Source organism: Haemaphysalis longicornis, unplaced genomic scaffold, assembly GCF_048455015.1.
Source record: "Haemaphysalis longicornis isolate Haplotype H1 unplaced genomic scaffold, Haemaphysalis longicornis Haplotype H1 scaffold_2, whole genome shotgun sequence".
NCBI lineage: Eukaryota > Metazoa > Arthropoda > Arachnida > Ixodida > Ixodidae > Haemaphysalis > Haemaphysalis longicornis.
In genome coordinates, this window is record NW_027526295.1 from 123,855,386 (window position 1) to 123,876,009 (window position 20,624).

General features: G+C 48.4%; 1 protein-coding gene and 1 non-coding gene across 2 annotated transcripts; one reads left to right on the plus strand and one right to left on the minus strand.

Moving 5' to 3' along the window:
* Window positions 1-10,212: 10,212 nt before the first annotated feature.
* On the minus strand, window positions 10,213-14,043 carry LOC144168267 (endothelin-converting enzyme 1-like). The gene is made up of 2 exons (XM_077697285.1): window positions 12,157-14,043; window positions 10,213-10,227 (listed from the first exon to the last, which is right to left on the minus strand). Exons 1-2 carry the CDS (start codon window positions 14,041-14,043, stop codon window positions 10,213-10,215), a joined length of 1,902 nt encoding a protein of 633 aa, XP_077553411.1.
* A 4,244-nt stretch (window positions 14,044-18,287) lies between these two features.
* On the plus strand, window positions 18,288-18,358 carry Trnag-gcc (transfer RNA glycine (anticodon GCC)). Its single transcript has one exon. It is a non-coding gene; the product is annotated as a tRNA-Gly (tRNA).
* The last annotated feature ends 2,266 nt before the right edge of the window (window positions 18,359-20,624 follow it).

A 20,624-nucleotide genomic window follows, 5' to 3' on the forward strand; every position in this document is an offset into this window, starting at 1 on the left:
CTGTGCAGGCGGCGGCTACGGCCGCGAAGTGGCCCAGGCCGGCGCAGGTAGCTCGAGTGATAGCTTGTTACCGCTGCACGAAATTGTCCCCAAGTCCCGACCATAGTGGCTTAAATGAGAAAGGAGTTAATGATGCGATGGCGGGTTGCATTAAAAATTGTCATCTGCACCGCTTACGAGAGCGGCACTCGAATATCCGCCGCAGTGCTGAGCCGAACACATCTGTAGGCGGACCTGTAGGCAGACCGGCCGGCTGCTGCCAGCGCGCGTCTTGCCACCCACCGTCTCGAGCGTCGCGCGTCGTTCTTTAGCCGCGGTAGCATTTGCACTCGCAGCGCCTGCGTCACATCCACGGTCGCTTTTTAATTAAGCGCCTCACGAGATCAGTACGTGGGGGCATTCGCAGAAACTGCCATCGATGCGGATTCGACAGTGCTACGGCGGCTCTGCTCTTGATATCCCTCCGACGGTCACATGGTCAGCTTTGTTCACACAAAATCCACAAAATCCATCGTTTCGCGGCACTCGCTGAAACCGAAACTGCGACTGGCCGCATTTAAAATCCCTCTAATTAAACAACCGTCGCACGCTGAAGCAAATGAGGTTTCTACAGGTTATAAGTAGGTCACTAGCTACTTATCGCAACGAAAAAAACAAGATGCTAAATTTTTGTGTCAGTGCCCCTTTAAGTCCGCGTAGCGCTAGTATGAGTGTTTTAATTTTATTACGAAAGTTCATTACAAGAATTCTGACTTCTACAAAATTTTAAGAACGTTCGCTAGAACATCCATAGCCTCTGAACGGCGTGAAAGACTGGCAGCATTACACAGCACCCGCAGTGGCTTTAAAGGAGCCATGAAGACAAAATCCAAGTTGGTTTTATTACAAAGACTGCTTAGCCCCGATAACAATGATACCCATATCATCGCAATCTTCGAGCAAATAACGGAGATATTAAAGAAAACGTGTGAAGCAGTCGCGACCCCCTAGCCAATTTCCCGCAACTTTTCTATGACGTCACAGAACCTTGTTTGTGCGATTGGCGGTCGTCTAACTGACCTGTCGCGACGACACATGACTGGACGTCTGTAATGGGGCCTCTAGTTCCATTTGACTGCATCACTTGAATGCTTACGTGGAGTTAAAGCACTGAAAATTATGTTTCATTGTTGGCCCGTATGACGTCATTCTTGCTCATAACACGTCACTGTGGCGCAAAATTTGAAAGTTTTTAAATACTTCTTGCTTTTTTTCGTTAAAAAAACATCTTTTGTGGCTGTAATGGAGCTGAGTGAGATACTAAATCCTAGTTCTTTCAAATTAAACGAAGTCGTATTTTCTCTTAATGGCTCCTTTAAAGGAGCCATGAAGAGAAAACACAAGTTTGGTTCATTCGAAAGATTGCCTCGTTAGAACCATAACGACACCACTTATAACGCAAACTTCGCTCAAATAAGCTACATAATTAGGAAAAAAGGAAATGACCATGCGACCCACCAGCTGAAAATTATGTTTCATTGTTGGCCCGTATGACGTCATTCTTGCTCATAACACGTCACTGTGGCGCAAAATTTGAAAGTTTTTAAATACTTCTTGCTTTTTTTTCGTTAAAAAAACATCTTTTGTGGCTGTAATGGAGCTGAGTGAGATACTAAATCCTAGTTCTTTCAAATTAAACGAAGTCGTATTTTCTCTTCATGGCTCCTTTAAAGGAGCCATGAAGAGAAAACACAAGTTTGGTTCATTCGAAAGATTGCCTCGTTAGAACCATAACGACACCACTTATAACGCAAACTTCGCTCAAATAAGCTACATAATTAGGAAAAAAGGAAATGACCATGCGACCCACCAGCTCATTTTCCGCAACAGAACCTGTGATGTCACTTGAGAATGCTCTGCGATTGGCGGAGGCCGGCAAAAGCAAACGCATGTTAGGCAGGGCTTACAGTTTGCATAGCGAGCTAAATGCCCGTGAAACATACTGCACATTCTTTTTATGACAAAGAACGGTCCAGTAAACGGTTCAAGTTCCGAACGAACACGCAAGCGTGCATGCCAATGCGTACGAAACTACCGTTGGCCGAGCTCGACATCTCGCCGTTGCCACCGTCGCGCAGACGAATTTTCGGGTTCAAGGCTCTTCGGGGCCAACGAACCGTCCAAGCACGCACAGCCGCGACCTTGCTTGGTATCGTAATCCCTTCACAGGAGGTTGGCCGTCATATCGCCAACCAGCAAAGGTAAAAATAGAAACAAGGGGAGTAAGGAACACAGAGCAGCAACGAGATAGTGCCACTCGTCGCACAGGTTTCGGTATGGAGGTCGTGTTGGCTTGCTGCTATCGTTACGAGCTCGTTTACAGTTTACAACCACTGAAAACTTCAGTTTGTTCGAGTACTTTACAATGAAATTTCGTTGCTGTGTTTTGAAATACCCATGTAGTACGGGCCAATCGTCGAGGGAGTGCGACATCCCCGCCTGTGAGATCTCCTTTCATGTGCTGCCCAACGACGAACCTCGGCGAAGCAAGTGGCTACGTTTTGTGAACTTTGCAAACGGAGGAGAAAGAGAGCTAAAGGAAGTACGAGTGTGCTCGCTTCATTTCCGAGGAAGTGATTACGGCAGGGACCCGGACATGCTGGCGCTCGTCGCCGACTTCGTCAAAGCGCTCTGACCTTGGGGAAAAAAATTGCCGTACACACCGCGCATTGACGCTCGAATCTTTCTGGTCGGAGCAGAGAGCTCGAGCGAACGGCTTTCCATACACGACACCGGCCAACTGACATAAGCGATACTGCTACTGAAATTGAAAATACGGCACATACGTACCAGTCTGTATTCGTCCGTCGCGACGGGGCTGACGAGGCAGCGGTGCCGACGGCTGGGCGTTCGTCTGTTGTGGCTATCGCGGAATGGTCGCTTTCCCGTCCACCGCGTATCCCACAACTCTTGCCGCTCGTGTACTTAGAAGCATTGAGCGTTCAAGTCGTGTGAGGTTGTTAAATGCAAGCCCGAGCTCCTCGGCGAGGGTTTTGTTCCCGGATCAGGTGATTCCATGACTAGGGCTGCGGGTGCACTAGGTTTTACTAGTATTTTTAAAATGGCCGCCGTCTCGGTCGACTCCCGCGTGTGGGTGCTATATGGAGTCGACATACTAAGTATCTGTTTCATGGACCGGCTCATGTGACGCCATTGTTCACGTGACAAAATGTTCAATTTTAGCGGGAGATTTAAAATTTTGGCTTAAATTGCCTTATTTCTCAGTGAATAAAGCATCATTTGCTTCCGGGAAAGCGCTTGGGGTACTATGAAACACCTAATCTTTCGAATAAAACAAACTTTTGTTTTCTCTTCATGGCTCCTTTAAGGATGTGATAAGTCAGAGTCGGTATATAACAACAGGGGGGTAAAGCGAACTGCGAGACCGTACGAATCGTGGGCGCTGACATGATACAATTCCCATGGTTGCCAGATCAATTGTATTCAGTTTTGTAAAGAGTTGTTCGTTAATTATTTAACTAAAACAAAGAACTGAAGCAAAACAGTTGCAAATAATTGCCTCAGTAATTAAAACTAGCTCTACAAAAAACTTTTAGTGTAATTAAGCTCTAATTTGCGAACAAAAAGTAAGTGCGTAGCTAAATTGGTTTCGATTTCTTTAAGTGCGCTATGAAGTGGCGATGCCCTTGCGCTGACTTGCGCAGTGTGTGTGTGTGCAGTACACAGCTCAAATCTGCGTGCGTGCAAAACGCGTACAACTGGTACAACTCGGATGCACGCTGAGCAAGTGCCTCCCCGGGCGCTTGCGAGCCTGTCATTCGTTTCTTCACGTTAAGCACCCTGAACTGACGCCGGAACAGCGATTCCGATCTGACCTTGACTACCGCAAGTTCACTACAGGCTACGGAGTGGCAGCCAGCGATTGTTCCCGTTGGAAGAGAAATAAAAGGAGCTTTTATAATTGTTCGGTTCCAGTTGTTTTATTTGTGACACTTCTTACAGCTCACCGTGCTTCGAACTTTCGCGCAAACGTTCGTGAAGGTAGAACGAAAAAATAGGTAACGAAATGCTGTTTCTTTTTTAATCAATCACAATAAGTCAACAAGTCAATGTTCTCTCCTCGCACGCTCTGTGCGGCAAATTACGGCCCATTCAGTTCCGCAAGCTTTCCCTTTGAAGTGGTGGAAAGCAGCTAGAACTTGACGAATACAGACGGAAAGGAAAAGGGGACACGCCGCTGACTGTATTTCGCATACTCCCTTGGCATGCATTCTGTCACTCCGTTGGCCTGCGATCGACCGCGCTCTTTCGTTCCTGTGCTTCAAAGGGCCGCGACTCACCGGCAATATCAGCGTTGGCCCATGCGATAACGTTTTTCTTTTTGTGTGTGTGTCAACAAAGGTTTTACATTCAGCTACAAAGCCACACTTCTTCACTTCACTTCGTTTGAAAAGCATTGAGCGACTCGCAAGATGTCACAGAATGGCAAACAAAGCAGCACAGCGCAAAAATGCACGGAGATCATGACGGAGATTCATTTTTTATGTGCGCCCCCGTACGTATCAGCTGATTCCTTGACGTGCTCGCGTATGCGATCAGTCGCATTCGAGCTTGCGCGCAAGTGTTGCGTGAGCGTTGCCACATCTTGCTCAAATAGTCTCAGTACATATAAGTCACACACTAAACCGAAAACACGTCGGTTACCTACCCACAGGAGATAAACTACGCAACGCTGTCGACGCCGCCTACACAAAATCCGCCTGCCCAGCGGTCCGCCATGTTACAATTAATCCCGGCATGCTTCGCTAGCCGGACGCGGAAACGCCACAGTAGCCCGTTGCCAGATTACAACCCATCGCTTTCGCCGTCTTTAGTAAGCAAAAACTCAGCTGGCAACCTTCAAATCGTTGTATCATGTCTGCCACTGTGTGTCGTACGGTTCCAATGCATTGGCTCAGCGGCGCGCTTTCCCTCTAGAGTCAGTATATTATCTCTATGTATAACAATATGTACCGTAGAAAAGACGTTTGGACGGGACTGCGGCCCCCTGCATTGATTTTTTTGCGCTATACGATGTTTGACCGAAACAGGAAGTGGTGATAGCCGGCTACCGCTAAGGATGACGTTCATGATTCGTTTCTTACATATGCGCCTCTCGGCTACACAGCAGTGATGATTATGAAGACGGTTCATGTTCATGCGATACTGCAGTGTTGCGATGGTCAGGCTAAGGTGAGATTCCCCAACTAGCCCGAGCATTATCCTAACTACACTATCGATCTGTGTTATAATGGTTGAATCAACTGGTGGGCCAACAGACTGTCCGAAAATTTAACTTTTTGAGTTTACTATTGTGTTGCGTATTGTAGCAATACAAACGCCTTCATGGAGGACGTGCGTAGTTTGAACACGATGGCCAGGTATGGGGACAAAGCAGCTCACTGAACATAATGCTAACTCAAATGACCGCACTCCAGATCGGGCACAAGACCATTAACCTTCCAGTTGGAGGCATTGCATTCATTACGTAGGGCGTTTTTTCTGATAAACACAGTCCACGGGCGGGCGCTAGCATTTCAGGGGAGTTCACTTAGGCTATGGAAGCACGCCACGAAAATCGTACGAAATTGGTACTAATATTGCCCAACACACGGGTGTTACACAATTTAACCTCCATGTCTTTTATGTGGGTTGGCTTTCAGTGACCAATTCTTACCTACAACTTAGCCTCATCATTCCAGTTGCAAAGAAGGCTTAAGACGGCCTAAATCTGTCGCAACAGGTTACCTACGACAGGCATTGAGTCACTTACTCTTACATTATATTTTATCCTCATCATACCAGGTGCAACCAAGGCCTCCACCAGAATATGTGTGTAAGAACAGTTAGACAGGAGTTTAACCTAAAAGTTACTTTCAAACCCAGATTCGTCGTTTCGAAGGCGAATAGAAAAAATACGAGTTAATTTTAGTCTGTTCTGTATCACATGGGTTTAAACGTACATTGGCGCATTGGTGAAGAACCTTTTACTTTTGCGCCCACTATAATTACCGTCAGCACTTTGGGTCCCAGTGCAGGCCGAAGGGCACTCATATCCTTGGGCGGTTTCACCGGATTATTGCAACGAGGTGACCACTCTCTGTTCTGGTGGAAGAGTGCACTTCTGTTCAAGAGCTTACGCACCACGGGTGCACCTATGTAGTTTAGGTTCCCTAGAATCCGGTGATGGTATTTCAACCAGATCAAGCATTACTCCAGACCTGTGCAGAGATTTATGCAAGCGCAACTACGCATTACTGCAGCACTACCGTAAAATACAAATACGTAGTTGTTGAAACACAGGTTCTACGGCGGCTTTCCCTTCCTTTTTTCTAACCAGGCGTGGGACAGGCTAATGATGCAGGTTGGGTAACCTAACCCCAGGGCTGAGTTCAGACTTACGAGCGCACCTGGGCCCTCCTTATGATGCAAGAATTGCAAAAGCATTACTGTTCAACTGCCGTACGTGTGCTCTCATTGTTACCATTCTTTGTCATTGCGTCTCTTCTTATCTTCGCTACTCGTTTACAACGTCCTTCGCATCGACAAGTAGTGTAAACACTGAGATAAGATCTACTTTGCTACGCGCCTAATTTATACTTAGTTTCGCATGCTCATTTAACTCCAAGGCCCAACGCATTCATTGTATCACCCTTCATTCAACTACAGTAATCGACCAGTAATCACCAACACGATAACAATAAAACTGCGCAAAAGGACGGGACGGAAGAAGAGGACAACAAACCAGGCGCAGGTTTGTTGTCCTGCGGACAACGGATAGCACACATGAGGCTGAGCTTTCATGTCAAGGTCTAGGTAACTTCATTTTCAGCTCAATAACACAACTTTGTTTCTAAGAGCATTCTCCGGAAAGGTGGCGTCACTTCAAGCATTTTTTTCAACTGATTTTTCTTTTTAAGCAGTCGGCCATTTTGGAGGCCATTGGTCAGCCGTTCACTGAGTCATCTCGTGACCACCTCGCCGGATTTCTGACCGACCAAGTTCAAGAATGTTTGCGCAAGACAAGTTCGCAGGGCTTACTGCCGTTGATGCGAATTCGAAGACCAAAGATAGGATTCTACCAAGGTCGAACAGTACGCAAGGGGCACCAATACTGTTATGGCGAGGAAATACCTGATTTCCGTACGTGTCACACTGCGTGCAGTTTTTACAGAGCATCGACGGCGAGTCCGCAACCAAAGCCTGCCTCCCCTCACCCCGGATGCACTGAAACGCAACTATTACTTCCAAAGCACAAGTTAATTATGCTTGCAGGAAATCTGCCATTCATGGCAGCAGACAAAATGGCCCACGGACGGTACGCAAAATATCCGGCTTCTCACAGGATAAAAACCAGTGAATGAATTATGGGAATGGCGCCACATTTCTAACGGCAGCGCGGTTTGAGCCTATAGTTCCGCCGTATAGAGCTACCAGAAAAATACACCAAGGAAAAAATCAAGTACACGTGAGCGTGCGCCTCGTACGAGTGCTCGGCGTAAGCCAGCTCGAGTTTGGAGAACACTCTGCCCGGCGTTTGTATACTCGGTGACAACTTAAGAACGGCACCGATGATGATGATGATGATTTCTATTGGTTTCCCCTTTGTACCGGAAGTTGCCGCTGTGCCTTATTACCGTAGCCGGTTGTTTCTCCGCGCGGCGCAAGTAGGGCGTTACTGGGAATATTTTGAACATGGCGTGAGCCGTTCCCGTGATTTTTTGGACTTAGTATGCTTATAAACGACTCTAGTGACGACAAACAAACTGCGTGAGACAAGGCAGACGATATCACGCATTCATAGCAAACCCCTTTCAAAACGCGCGCGCACTGACGTCACGGGTCCGGCGCTTTGGCGGAGTGATACACTACATGAGGTGGTGCCGTTCTTGAGTTGTAACCGAATATAGCTTGATCTCTTGCGTGCCCTTCTCGCCAGTTCCCTGCGTTCGCTCCTCTGTTGGGGAGTACAGCCGCCGAGTTCGCGCTACACATCTCGAGTTCGCGAAGCCGGTTGCCGCAGATTCTAGCACGTGCTAACGCGGTACACTTCGGGAGAGATGTGAAAGGCTTTGGTCAAAGCGATCCGGGCCTGCCAGTCACGGAGAATTTTCAGCGGCAAATTTAAAAATCCATGTTAGGTGCGACGGCCGGGTCTCCGACCAAGGGAGAGGGGCCACCATCTCTGCTGTTTCTCGAGCCTTGCGCCGCTGGTGCAAGCTGCGCCATTTTTTCCCGAGAGGCTCCTAAAAGCGCAGTTAGAAAATTGATGTGAAAAAAAAATCTTATTTTCGCGCTGGGTGAAATATAACTCAGGGACATCAGAATAAAAGTGGACTTAGTGAATGTTTTCTGGCCTTCGGTTTAAAAACAAACTCTTATCCGGGACCCCTGACGACGCCCGCGACACAAATCCTTGGCCTCCCCCTCCACTGCTTACCTTTGCAGATTTTCTATGCGTCCGTCTCGTGTTCCCTTTTCTCGTACGCCGGGCTCACCCGTCGCGAGAAAGGGCTCATTCAGCAGGCACAAACACATTCACTGCACACACCCGCTCGGCCCCATTTGTTCCAACACTCCACAGCCACCCCTGTCTCACTGCATTACTTCGTCTACCCAAGAGCACATTCTGTGGGACTGCCCCCACGAGCCTGTACACAAACACGCAGTTATAAAGTAAAGCGGTTGGCTGTTGCTGCAAATCTCAAAGAGCAACGGGAAACAGCGGCCCTTATCATCAGAGCCCTCAGCGGCAGCCTGGACAGAGCCGCTGCTTCGTCCACACCGTCCCGTGACTCGTCAGCATTACGCCCCAACTTCCACGTGAACAGTGTTCAACAAAAAATTAAAGCCGCTGCACTCAACGTGAGAGCTGTCCGAAGTGCAGAGCAGTGATTCGTCATAATGTGGTGTGGTGCCGTTACCCGCTCATTGCTACCACCCATCGCGCTCTCCGCCTCGCTGTCTCACCCCTCTCTTGATGAATGAAACGGAGGTTTTCCCAATGCAATTCAAATTTCCCGCCTCCGCTCTTTTCGCGCGCCCCCTGCCTGGAACAGCGCGAGCGGGGGTGGCGTTCTTTTTGTGCTTGCTTTCATCCCGCACGTGCCGGCGCCTTATTGAGCAGTTTGGAACAAGACGAACTCGACCGCGCGAGTGTTAACAGGCCGCGCGGCCGTAGCGAACCCGTCTGCGAAATGGTGGGGGGAGACCAAGGATAGGCTGGCCACATATAACGAAATAACAAAGCACTAAAGGCTAAGCAGGAGGAGAATGGTGCCGCCCGACCCGAGTCTGACTCGGGAACAGGCGGTGGTGTTCAGACAGATGCAGACGGGTTCGCTACTGACCCCGGTCATCATGAAACACGTGTGCCCCGAACAGTACGAGGACGACGCGTGCAAGTTGTGTCACAGTGCGCGAGCTACTGCGGCCCACCTGCTGTGGAACTGTACGGCAAGGCCCAGCGAAGCGGCAACATCAACAACGATCCCGCCGTGGTTCGAGGCTGCGGCGCGGAGCAACGACAAGAACGACCAACTCCAGGCCGTCCAGCTGATCCTGGCTGCCCTTGAAAGGCAGAAGCCGGTCGAAAGCCGAGAGGGCTCGGCCCCCATTCAGGGGCGGCTGAAGGACCTCAAGGGGAGCAGAGAGGCGGCTGCCAAGTAAAGGGTCTTTGACAGGATGACGTAGGCCGCGTCATGGTGCTCCATTAGGGACACCACAGCAGGCGATTCAATAAAGTATTTACTCACTCACTGACTTGGAACACGTCGTTCTTGGCACCCACTTTTTTTCGCTTACTATTGTAACAACCGATTAAACAAATGGACGCGGGGCTGCCGGTTATACACACAAATTTTGCCTCAAATGTACCTGCAGTTTTTTTTTTTTTTTTGCGCTAACCAACATAGAGATGTATAACACGCGGCAGCGGTGTGAGGAGTTTCGAGCGCTTAAGACTATGTACACCGCTTGTTTTTCGAAGCCTCGGTTTGGGTCCGTAACGCCGTGGGGCTCTACTTGGGTCCGTTATCTCGCTGCGCCGCCTGATTCTGGCAGTCGCTAGAGATTGCGACAGCGAATGAGCTACGACGACAAGGCAAGTCCCTAAACTGCTGTGCACTTAAAACATCATCGGTGCGGTGTACGCGGCAATGCACGCTAAACAGTCTACATCAGCAGCAGCTGTGCAACGAGGGGACGCTCACAAAACCGTCATGTCCGTTCCACAACTCAACACTAATGCTATCGCATTCATTGCGTCATCACGAGTGTTTACGCGTCCTAGAATTTCTCTTTTAGACTCCGGTGTTTTCAAAGAACAATCCAGTGGAAAAAAATCGTGCGGGGTTGTTCCTAGGGGGGAACGCCTTACAAGTTCCCTGTCACACATCTTTTCAAAACTGAGAAGCACTGTTGCTTCCACAAATGTTGCTAGAGGTAACTCTAGAGAGCGAAGCCAGCCGCCCTAATTCACCCTTCGCCACAATGGCACGCAACTATTGGGTTCGCCAATCTTTTCGGAAGGGCAGCGGAGCCTGACCCCTATGCAGTGTGAATGACCAGCGCACAGATCTTTCGGGGTAAACAATTTATCGTCACAATTATATTTTTATTAGTGAAACTGCTTTAAATTTTCTTGCTGCGTTCTTCTACTTATCTCTTGCAGGCGCTGTTTTTTCGCAATATTCGTAAGTGTACCTAAGCTGCCTTATGTGATGCAGTAAAGTTTGTAAGCTTGTGTTTTACTGTTTGCCCTGCACTTTCTTATCTGGTAGTGTTATGGCAGTTATGGCTGAGATACAAGTTATTCAATTAAAGAGCACCTTCATACGCTCTAATCACTTATTAATATCTGCACCAAAATGTAAACATTCAAGCAGTTCCACTCCAAGTGAAAGCTGTCAATTTCGGAGCAGTGATTCGTCAAAGTGGCTGTGGTACCCTCTCTTGACTAGTTTAAGTACCAGCTTGGCGTTGATACCGGAAGTAGTCAAGAGAGGGTGCCGCAGCCGCTGAAAGCACCTATAAAGAGGCACTGGATTGAGTTTTCATCAATTTGAATAATCATTGCCATAACTCGTGATTTTTTCTTGTTTGATAACATTGTGTACTTATTTGCGTCATCGCAACGTCAGCCTCCGTGGCAACGATGGGGCGCAAAGATTACCCCCAAACACGTTGCATATGAGCAACGTATGCCTGAGTACAGCATTGGGATTGACATCCGCTTTGTAATGCGATGGGCCCAGGTTCGTTCCGGACCAGGGGAATCGGGAATCTTTTGGAAGCCTGCATTTGGGTGCGTGACACCGCTTTACTGCGGTAGCTATAGGTACCGTGACCGCGGACGAGATGAGACGAGCCGGACGCTTAAAGGAGCCATCAAGACAAAATACAAGTTGGGTTTATAAGAAAGACTGCTTAGTCCCGATAACAATCATACCAATATCATCGCAATCTTCGAACAAATAACGGAGATATTGAAAACGTGTGAAGCAGTCGCGACCCCCTAGCCAATTTCCCGCAACTTTTCCATGACGTCACGGAACCTTGTTTGTGCGATTGGCGGCCGCCTAACTGACCTGTCGCGACGACACATGACTGGACGTCTGTAATCGGGCCTCTAGTTACATTTGACCGCATCACTTGAATGCTAACGTGCAGTTAACGCACTGAAAATTATGTTTTATTGTTGGCCCGTATGACGTCATTCTTGCTCATAACACGTCACTGTGGCGCAAAATTTGAAAGTTTTTAAATACTTCTTGCTTTTTTATCATTAAAAAAACATCTTTTGTCGCTGTAATGAAGCTGAGCCAGATACTGAATTCTAGTTCTTTCAAATTAAACAAAGTTGTATTTTCTCTTCATTGCTCCTCTAAAGTGCTCCGCACTTAAAATGCTAGGACATAGATCGCGCTCTACCATCGTTCCCGTTCCCATTATTGCACACTAACCACAGGGCGACAGATATTTTCACCCACAAACCAATCGGTTGCTCAGTTCTCTCACTTCACTCAGTTCTCATTCGCGTCTCGCACATGCGTATCGCTCCGCAGACCGAATGTGATTTGAGGTATTGGAAGCATACGAAAAGAACGTCTGTACAACCTGCTCTTCCGTGAAGCCGCTCTCATGGAAAGAGAAAGCCGTGGTCTGCGTCGAGGCGGCCTTCTGGAAGGCCGCGTAAGCCACCTCCAAGGCAGGGATCTCCGGAAAGTGGCTTTCGTAGTGCGGCGCCAGGCAGGACCTCTTGGCGGCCTCCGCCATCTTCCAGGCAGAAGGCTCCCGCGATGCTCCGTCGGCTACCACGTGACCGTCTGCGTCAACCCTGACGCCTGTCGGGTCCAGAGCTCGCACCATTTCGGTCGCATACCTGAAGCCAAGGCCGCCGTAGATCATGGCGGCCGTACCTCCGGGCGAATACAGCGGCGGGGACACGGCGGCCACGGCGATGGACACGCTGTTCGCGATGTAGTGGTAATTCGCCAAAGGCAGCAAAAAATTCAGCGGTAGCGCGAAGGCTTCGGCGTACTCCTCCGTCTCTCTCAAGATGCGCGAGTTCCTGTGGGCGTCCAGGAAGTACCCGATGACGCTGCTTTCGTTTTTGGTAAAGTTTGCGTACATCTTTGCGAGAGCGTCCTGAGTAAGCAGTTCTTCTGGTGGCCAAAGCAGCGTCCGAAGGGCTTTGAGCTTCCGTATTGTGGCTTCCTTCGACTGACTCTCAGCCCAGCTGACGTGGTGCACTTTTTGAATAGCCGCCTTCTTGACGTTTGCCAGCTGGTCGACGACGGCTTGCCTGTCCTCCGGCGTGGAGCCATGCACAACGTGCAGTGACAGGACCACTACCTTGAAGGCCGCCTCCGCTTCTGTGGCGCAAAATATGTGTCGATAAAGCCAGGCTCGGCCCTCTGTTTCGAATCTGACAAGGAGCAGGTCTCTGTCCGCGAGGCCGGCGAAAACCTGAAGGAAGAACAAGGAGATCTGCCGCAACAGGTCTTGCTTGGTGTAGCGAGAAAAAAGATTGTCCAGCGCCTGAAGCAGCGCGGCGTCAGTTAAGACGACTGTGTCCATGGGAGTGTACGCAACGTTTGGTCTAATGACGTCGTTAAACACCTCTACCCACATTGTGGTTGGTACCACCCGGCTACCGATTTCACTGAGCGAATGCTCAGCAGGCGTTCTGGTCGTACTGTTAAACAGCTTCATTAGTTCAGAAAGCACGTCCATTTCTATGGCAGATATTTTTTCAAGTTCCATCGCCGTTAACATTGGGCTATTTGGAGCGATGAGATTGTGAAATCTTTTCCAGTAGTCATCGTAGCCATGCGACCGAGCTGACATCATGTAAGGGTACCAGAAAAGAACAAAGGGACCAGGGCTCAGTAATAGGGCCCATGTTCGGTTCTTCCCAGCTTTGTTCTTTCTTCTGATGCGACTGACGTCGAACCAGACACCCATTCGCCAGTTGTAAGCCAGCTCGACAAGCACACGGAACGGATTCGCGCCGGGCGGCGGCACTTCGTCAAGCCATGGCATCTGCAGGTCGTGCATGAATTCCTTGAGCATCTTCAACCCCTCGTTCTTTCCTTCAGATGCACTGTCATCGTCACTGCAGGATTCAAGGGCAGTTAGCACTGTTCGGCCAGCGGACAGATTCCGAGCTCCCTTGTTGACCACTTCAAAGAAGTTGTCGAACCATCGACCGACAAGTAACGAGTCGAGAGCCGTTGTGTAGTCGAAATGGTCGGTGGCTGGCTTCCAGCCGTCGCAGGCGAAAGCTTCAAAGTCTTCGCAAGGGTCGATCGTCGTGTTCACCTTGGCCTTTATGAAACGCGCGTGACGAGCGCATACATTGTTGGTACAGGCCGTGGCTCCAGGCACATTTAGCTGTTGGACATTGACGCCGCCGCGCCTCAGCCAGGTCAGGATGACGGCGGTCAAGCCCACAGCCACGAACAGCACGATGCAGGTCCAAAGGGCAATACCCACCGTCATTCGGGAGGCTGGTAAGAAGGTCGTTGTCGGCTCTTTCTGCAAAATAATCACGCGCATGCGCAACGCATTGTCATCATTCCGATCCGCGGGGAAACTCGTATATGCTGGCGTGTGTAGTATATATTCCGTTGGTTCCTCGTTATTGTGCGAAGTAAAACACAGCAAACGTAAATTGCTTAGAAGCAAATATCAATTTAACTCTGTGCGCCGGACCAACGCAGTATGGATGCCGCAGTACACTTTATATCGTTATAAGCTTTCGAATGACTAAAGTCAGAATCCAACACAATAAAGCCGTTGTAGAGGTATCGCGGGCAGCTCACACCCTACTATTGCTCCGCCGGTATAGTATTAGGGATTGATTGATTGATTGAAAATCGAAAACTAGAGTTACGTCCGACGGAACTTTAAGCCAGTTTCTAAAGTTACGTCTGACGGAACTCAGAATTGAAAACTAGGGTTACGTCCGACGTAACTTTAAGCCCGTTTCTAGAGTTACGTCCGACGTAACCCAAAATTGAAAACTAGGGTTACGTCCGACGGAACTTTAGACCCGTTTCTAGAGTTACGTCCGACGGAACGCAAAATTGAAAACTAGAGTTACGTCCGACGGAACTTTAAGCTGGTTTCTAGAGTTACGTCCGACGGAACGCAAAATTGAAAACTAAAGTTACGTCCGACGGAACAGGCCAATGTTTTGAGTTACGTCCGGCATAACGTAAAGCACAAAAAATTTACAGCTCTTGAAGACTCTTGAACCAATTTACATGGTTCAAGAGTAATTAATAGGGTTGGGTGTCTATTTCAACCCGATTAATTGGCATCTATTAATTCGATTATGCATGGATTATTCGGTTGTGTGGTTTTTTTTTAGAAAACAAAATGACCAAAAATAATTATGTAGTTGTACATATCAGATCAATATGCTCATACACTTGTTCAGACACATTCCGGATGAGGTAAGTACCTACGTCATCATCACGGCGCATGATGTGGACGCGACGCTTATCAGCTCGTTCGTCACTCACATTTTTTCTAGAAACAGGAACATCAGCGCCCGCCATGAGTGCCGATGGCGCCAATTAATCGCGCTTTTCTTACTACAGAAATAGTTCATACAACGGCAAAACGGTACGTATGTATAATTGCCCACTGGTCGTTTTTTGTACCGTGTATATTTGTAGTTTTTATTTGAAATTTTGCCCTGTGGCATGAAGATACACGAGTTGAGATAAGAGTTGCCGATGAAATATTATTGAGTAGCTATTTTCCCGTCTGTTTTCGGTTTTAATCACTGGTATCTTTTCGCATACTGGCATCGTTTTCTGTCTTGACGTAAGGCGGGTTATTTGAACACGAATATGATACTCGACATGCTTGCTTATAATTTCGACATTTCTCTTTCTGTTGCTCAGAAGCTTGAACTGGTTAAAACAATTAATCGTGTCTAAAGCATTAATCGATTAATCGGAAGGTTAATCGATCAATTACCTACCACTAATAATAAATAATTGATTAGTGATAATAAAGCGAATGCCCTGGTACTCCTTTATTTCTTCACAGAATAAAAAATGTCGATACATTTTAGTTAACTGATCTGGCTGATTAATTGCATGGCCTAAAGTTCCGTCGGACGTAACTCTAGAAACTGGCTTATAGTTCCGTCGGTCGTAACTTTAGTTTTCAATTTTGGGTTACGTCAGACGTAACTCTAGAACTGGCTTAAAGTTACGTCGGACGTAACCCTAGTTTTCAATTCTGGGTTCCGTCAGACGTAACTCTAGAAACTGGCTTAAAGTTCCGTCGGACGTAACTCTAGTTTTCAAATTTGGGTTCCGTCGGACGTAACTCTAGACACTGCGTTTTAATTTTGACCGCCTGGGGATCTTTAACGTGCGCCGAAATCTCGCCGCCGCCGGCGCGCAAGCTGTGTTTTTCTTTTCAGCGAAGCTTACTCCTCCGAGACAAAATGTGGTCCCGGACATTTTGGCCCCGTACAATATGGTCCCGGTCAAAATGGCCCGGGAACTATGATCCCTAGTGGAAACCAGGACGAAATAAAAAATCAAATAAAAAAATGGTCCCAATTCAGCTTGAAGCCTGAAAGGCATTTTCGTGCAAATTATCTCAGTTACAATAAGTTCGCCCACATTAGTTGGTAATTGATGACATGTGTCCGTTCCTTGCACTTATTTCTATTAATATTTTTTTTACGCTAGCCTCCCTAGCCGGGACACGGCACGTTTGGTACATGACGTTTTGGCATATGGCTGTTGGTATGAAGGGGGAGCGAATAAATATCCAGCAATAAAGGGAAGCGGGGCAGGTGAGCTTGCAGAACAGGGCGCTGGTATCACATAGTTCACGTCCTGGAAGAGCGGTGAGGAAGAGCGGTGTTTGGGCCGGCCGATCTCTCTTGCTCATATAAAGGAATTCTGATTATGCCTTATACACAACAAACGAGTGCGTTGCATAAAAAAGTGGACATTTTAACACGAAAGTGTTTTATTCCGCGGTCCACCAAGATCTCACTGACGTCATATCTGTCACGGATATCACATCGCCAGAAAACCTTCGATTGTCGCGGCTAGCCGGGATTCGAGCCACGAACTTTCTCGCCGCAATGGGGGGTACGAAACGCGCTCCCAACTGCACTATGAACAGACGCGTGAACAGACACCTAACAAATGAACGCAGGCGCTGCCGGTTAATTAAGTATATTTTGCCTCAACGTAGCTACAGTTTTCTTTGCGCTGAGAAACGAGAAATGTATGACAAGAGCCAGCGGTTCACGAGTTTCGAACGCTTATGGCTATACAAACCGCTTGGCTGGCGAAGCCTCTGGGTTACGCCGCGACGACAGCGGCTATACGACGGCACGCCGACTCTACTTGGGTCCAGCGAGCGAGCTACGACGACAAGGTGCGGCCCTAAAGTGCTCTGCACTTAATAAAAGCAGGAAATAAAAACCCAAATCGTTCTCGTGCCACTATGAACAAGTCGCTTATGTGGCGAACTGCACTATGAGCAATGATCCTATGTCACTAAATGGCCTATTACAAATCGGCCCATGACAAAACGCTTGTGACGAACGAGCCTATACACCCGCATAAAAACATGCCGTGTGTGCATAATGTATGCCTTGCCGCCTTGACACAGCTCCATTTAACACCTGGAAACTTCAAAGGTAATGCTAAAACATTCGCAACATTCAGCTATTTCCATCACTCACCTAAAGAGTAATCGCTACAGATATCAACGACGTTTTCTGGGGTCGAAGGATTGACTTGGGATCATTTTGTCCGGGTTAACACTTGGGACCTGATTGACCGGGACCATATTGTCCGGAGCTAAATTTTCCAGCGCCATTTTGACCGGTACCATATTGTCCACTCGCTAGTAATCTAGCTAGTAATCTAGGTACAGCCACGAGCAAAAGTTTACGGACCAGGAAAATTGCAATTTTAGTTATTTCTTTTCCCTTAGCAGCCCGGAAAACTGGACAAACTCACGTGTGCATGCGAGATGCCGTATAGTTTTTGAAGTAATGAAAAATACCGAACATAGTACCCCGGGCTGCCGTGCGACAGAGAAATAACCCAAAACTGCTGGTTTCGTGGTCCGTAAACTTTTGCTCTTGGGTTAACAAACCCACAAAAGGAGCGATTAACTTGAAGAATGGCAGCGTTGTGCTCGCCGAACATTTGTTTGAGCATAAAGATCTCCTCATATATTGCGGAAGCATTGTTCTCGTTGCTTGTAAGCTGTAATTCTCTTTGAATTGTTCTCGTTGCTTCTAAGCTGTAATTCTCTTTGATGAATAGGAACGGTAAAGAGAATTTATTATACCCACATATCAGGGTGCAGCGACTAGTGATAACAGCGCTGCCCTAAGAACAGAAAATTATCCAATCAGTCTGCATGTAACATGGTCATTATACACACTGCACAAAATTTTTGGCGTGGTCAACAAGCCACTACAAATCAAGTCACACAAACTACACCAGTGTTCAGAAAAACAGCTCATAAACTAACTCAGCTCAGTACGGCACTAAGAAACGCTCAGGATGCATCATAAAAAAGAAAATGTAGGAAGGAGCAAATACAGAAGCAGCCCCGCAGATGTGGTGTGGAATTTTTGATAACCACTGACCAGGCGGTGACTGGCGCTTGGAATAACTGAGGCGGTGACTGGCGCTTGGAATAACTGCGTCGGTGGTTCAGTCAATAAAGAAAAAAAAAAAGCGTCGGTGGTTCAGTGGTAGAATACTCGCCTGCCACGCGGGTGGCCCGGGTTCGATTGCCGGCCGACGCATTTTCTTTTTTTTTTCTTCTCGTTTTTGACGTTTCTCTGCTTAGTAAATGTTAATTCACTCCCGTTCAATATCTTCTAACAACAGTCGTCCTGGTTTGATGAGCAGGGAACATTTTTTCCCTCGGCGGACTGCGTAGAGAGCCTACGAAACGTGCGACGGCGGTGCGCCGAGGCTTGCCAATCGCTTGTTTGACCCCGTGTTGATCTAAGTCGCCAACGTAGAAGTGGCACACAGATATACTGGAAGCTTTAAAATCTTGAATGGAAGATTCTACTTCCCATGTGTGCAAACTCATCCAAGAACGACGCTTTCCGACTCGACGCCAAATTGTCACCTATTGCTGCTCTCATTTCTTATTCCGTATGCTCTTATACCACGTAGTAGATTGCAATTTAGAATAAAAGTACAAAGGCAATTTGGTTTCTCGTTTAAGAAAATTTACTATTTTGTGCTTAGTCGGTTACTATCGGAATCTAATTTTGAAATGTTTACTTGTGTTCATCGGAGCCGTGCCACATGTCGCTTTGGTAGGCGTCTCCTGGAGCGACACTGTGAAGGCATACTTACCTGGGGCCGGGGTTACCCTGATCAACTAGGTTTTGAGGTTTTTTTTTGTTCGAACGCAGGTCCCGTCAGGACAACGCGGGCGGTCAACCACCTGGGCGACCACCGCCTGGAGCGAAGATGCCGTCGTCGTTCCAGCCAACCAAAGACCTTATCTTCAACGTCACCGTGCCTGCGGATGCATCCACGGTCTCCGTCATCGATGCTGTGGCTGACGTCGTCGGCCTCCCCAACGTGTACATGGTGCAGCACCTCGGAGGAGCAAGGTTCCAGTGCACGCTATATACGTCCGCCGCCATGGAGCAACTACTGCGACACGGTGGCCTGTCCGTTTGCGGCAAAGAAGTCGCCATTGAAGTCCTAGCGCCGCGCCTCACACGCGTGGCTTGTCTATCCCTGCCGGGGTACGTCGTCGACGAGCCCCTCATCCGGGCGCTAGCACCCTACGGCAAAGTCGTCAGTATCGAGCGCCCAACCACCATCGACCGTCCTTCGGTCCGAAATGGCCACCGAGTCGTTCACATTGAAATGAAACCCGAAAAGCCTGTGCCGAATTTTATTCGTGTCCTGGAGCACCGTGTAATTTGCGACTACCGCGGAGTACTTCGTGTGTGCAGCCGCTGCAACAAAGCGGGACACTGCAGGAATGACTGCAAGGAAGACTTCTGCGGCCGGTGCTCGACTTTCGGGCACACTACGGAAAGCTGCACGGCAAGATGTAGGCGGTGCCGCGGCGACCACGCCACGGCTGACTGCATCAAGCCACGAAGATTCGCTGACGTCTTGGCAGGACGCGAACGGTGGGAGCAAAATTTAAGCGTCGCCATGGAGGACGACAGCGGAAACCAGGAAGCGCCCCCTTCAACGCCCCCCTCAAGCACCACACCAGCGGAGGAATCTGCGGCGCCGTCTTAGAGCGAGACCAGCCGAGACGACTCCGAGGTAAGGGAACTGCCCCCATCGCCCGCGACTGACACGCTGCAGACACCTGCCACGGAAATGGAAGTTAGGACCAACGAGGACAGCTCGTGCGGCTCCCCGCAGCCCCTCGTCATCGATGAAGATGAATTTCCGATGGAAACGGAACAAGAGGACGGCCAGCTCCACGACTCTAAAGCTAACGCCAGTAGAGAAGAAAGCTGTCCGGATTCGGACTGCTCTGTGACAAGCGGCGACGTGAAAGCAGCGCGCGACGAACTTCGACGCACCAAGCACCGAGCCAAAAGACAAAAAAAAGAAGAAACGGACCCAAGCACGAGCGATGACGAAGTCAAGTAAGATAAAGGCGTCGCCTGCTACTCCCTTACTTATGCTACTGAGACTACGGACGCTTAATGTTAGAGGCTTCAAAGACGAAAACAAACAACGCGACGTCATACACTTTGCTCGCATGCACAATGTAGACATTTTATTATTACAGGAAACAAACCTCTCCAGAGCAGCAGAAGTGTATGAGCTGAAAAGGAAGTTTAGCGTGGACTGTTTCTTTAGCCTCGCGACGCGACAGATTTGCGGCGCCGGCATCCTAATTCTTAAAAAAGATCTGCTTCACAAACACTTCTTTCATCAAGACTATTGCGGCAAGATCTTAACCTTAGACTTAAAAGTTAAAGGCACAAACATACGGATAGCCAATATCTATGCCCCTGTAAAAAAGAGTGAGCAAAACCAGTTTTTTGAAACCCTCAACGCATACTTAAC

Excerpts from the sequence above, each read along its gene's own strand:
- LOC144168267 (XM_077697285.1), bottom strand. The coding sequence starts at position 14,043 with ATGACGGTGGGTATTGCCCTTTGGACCTGCATCGTGCTGTTCGTGGCT.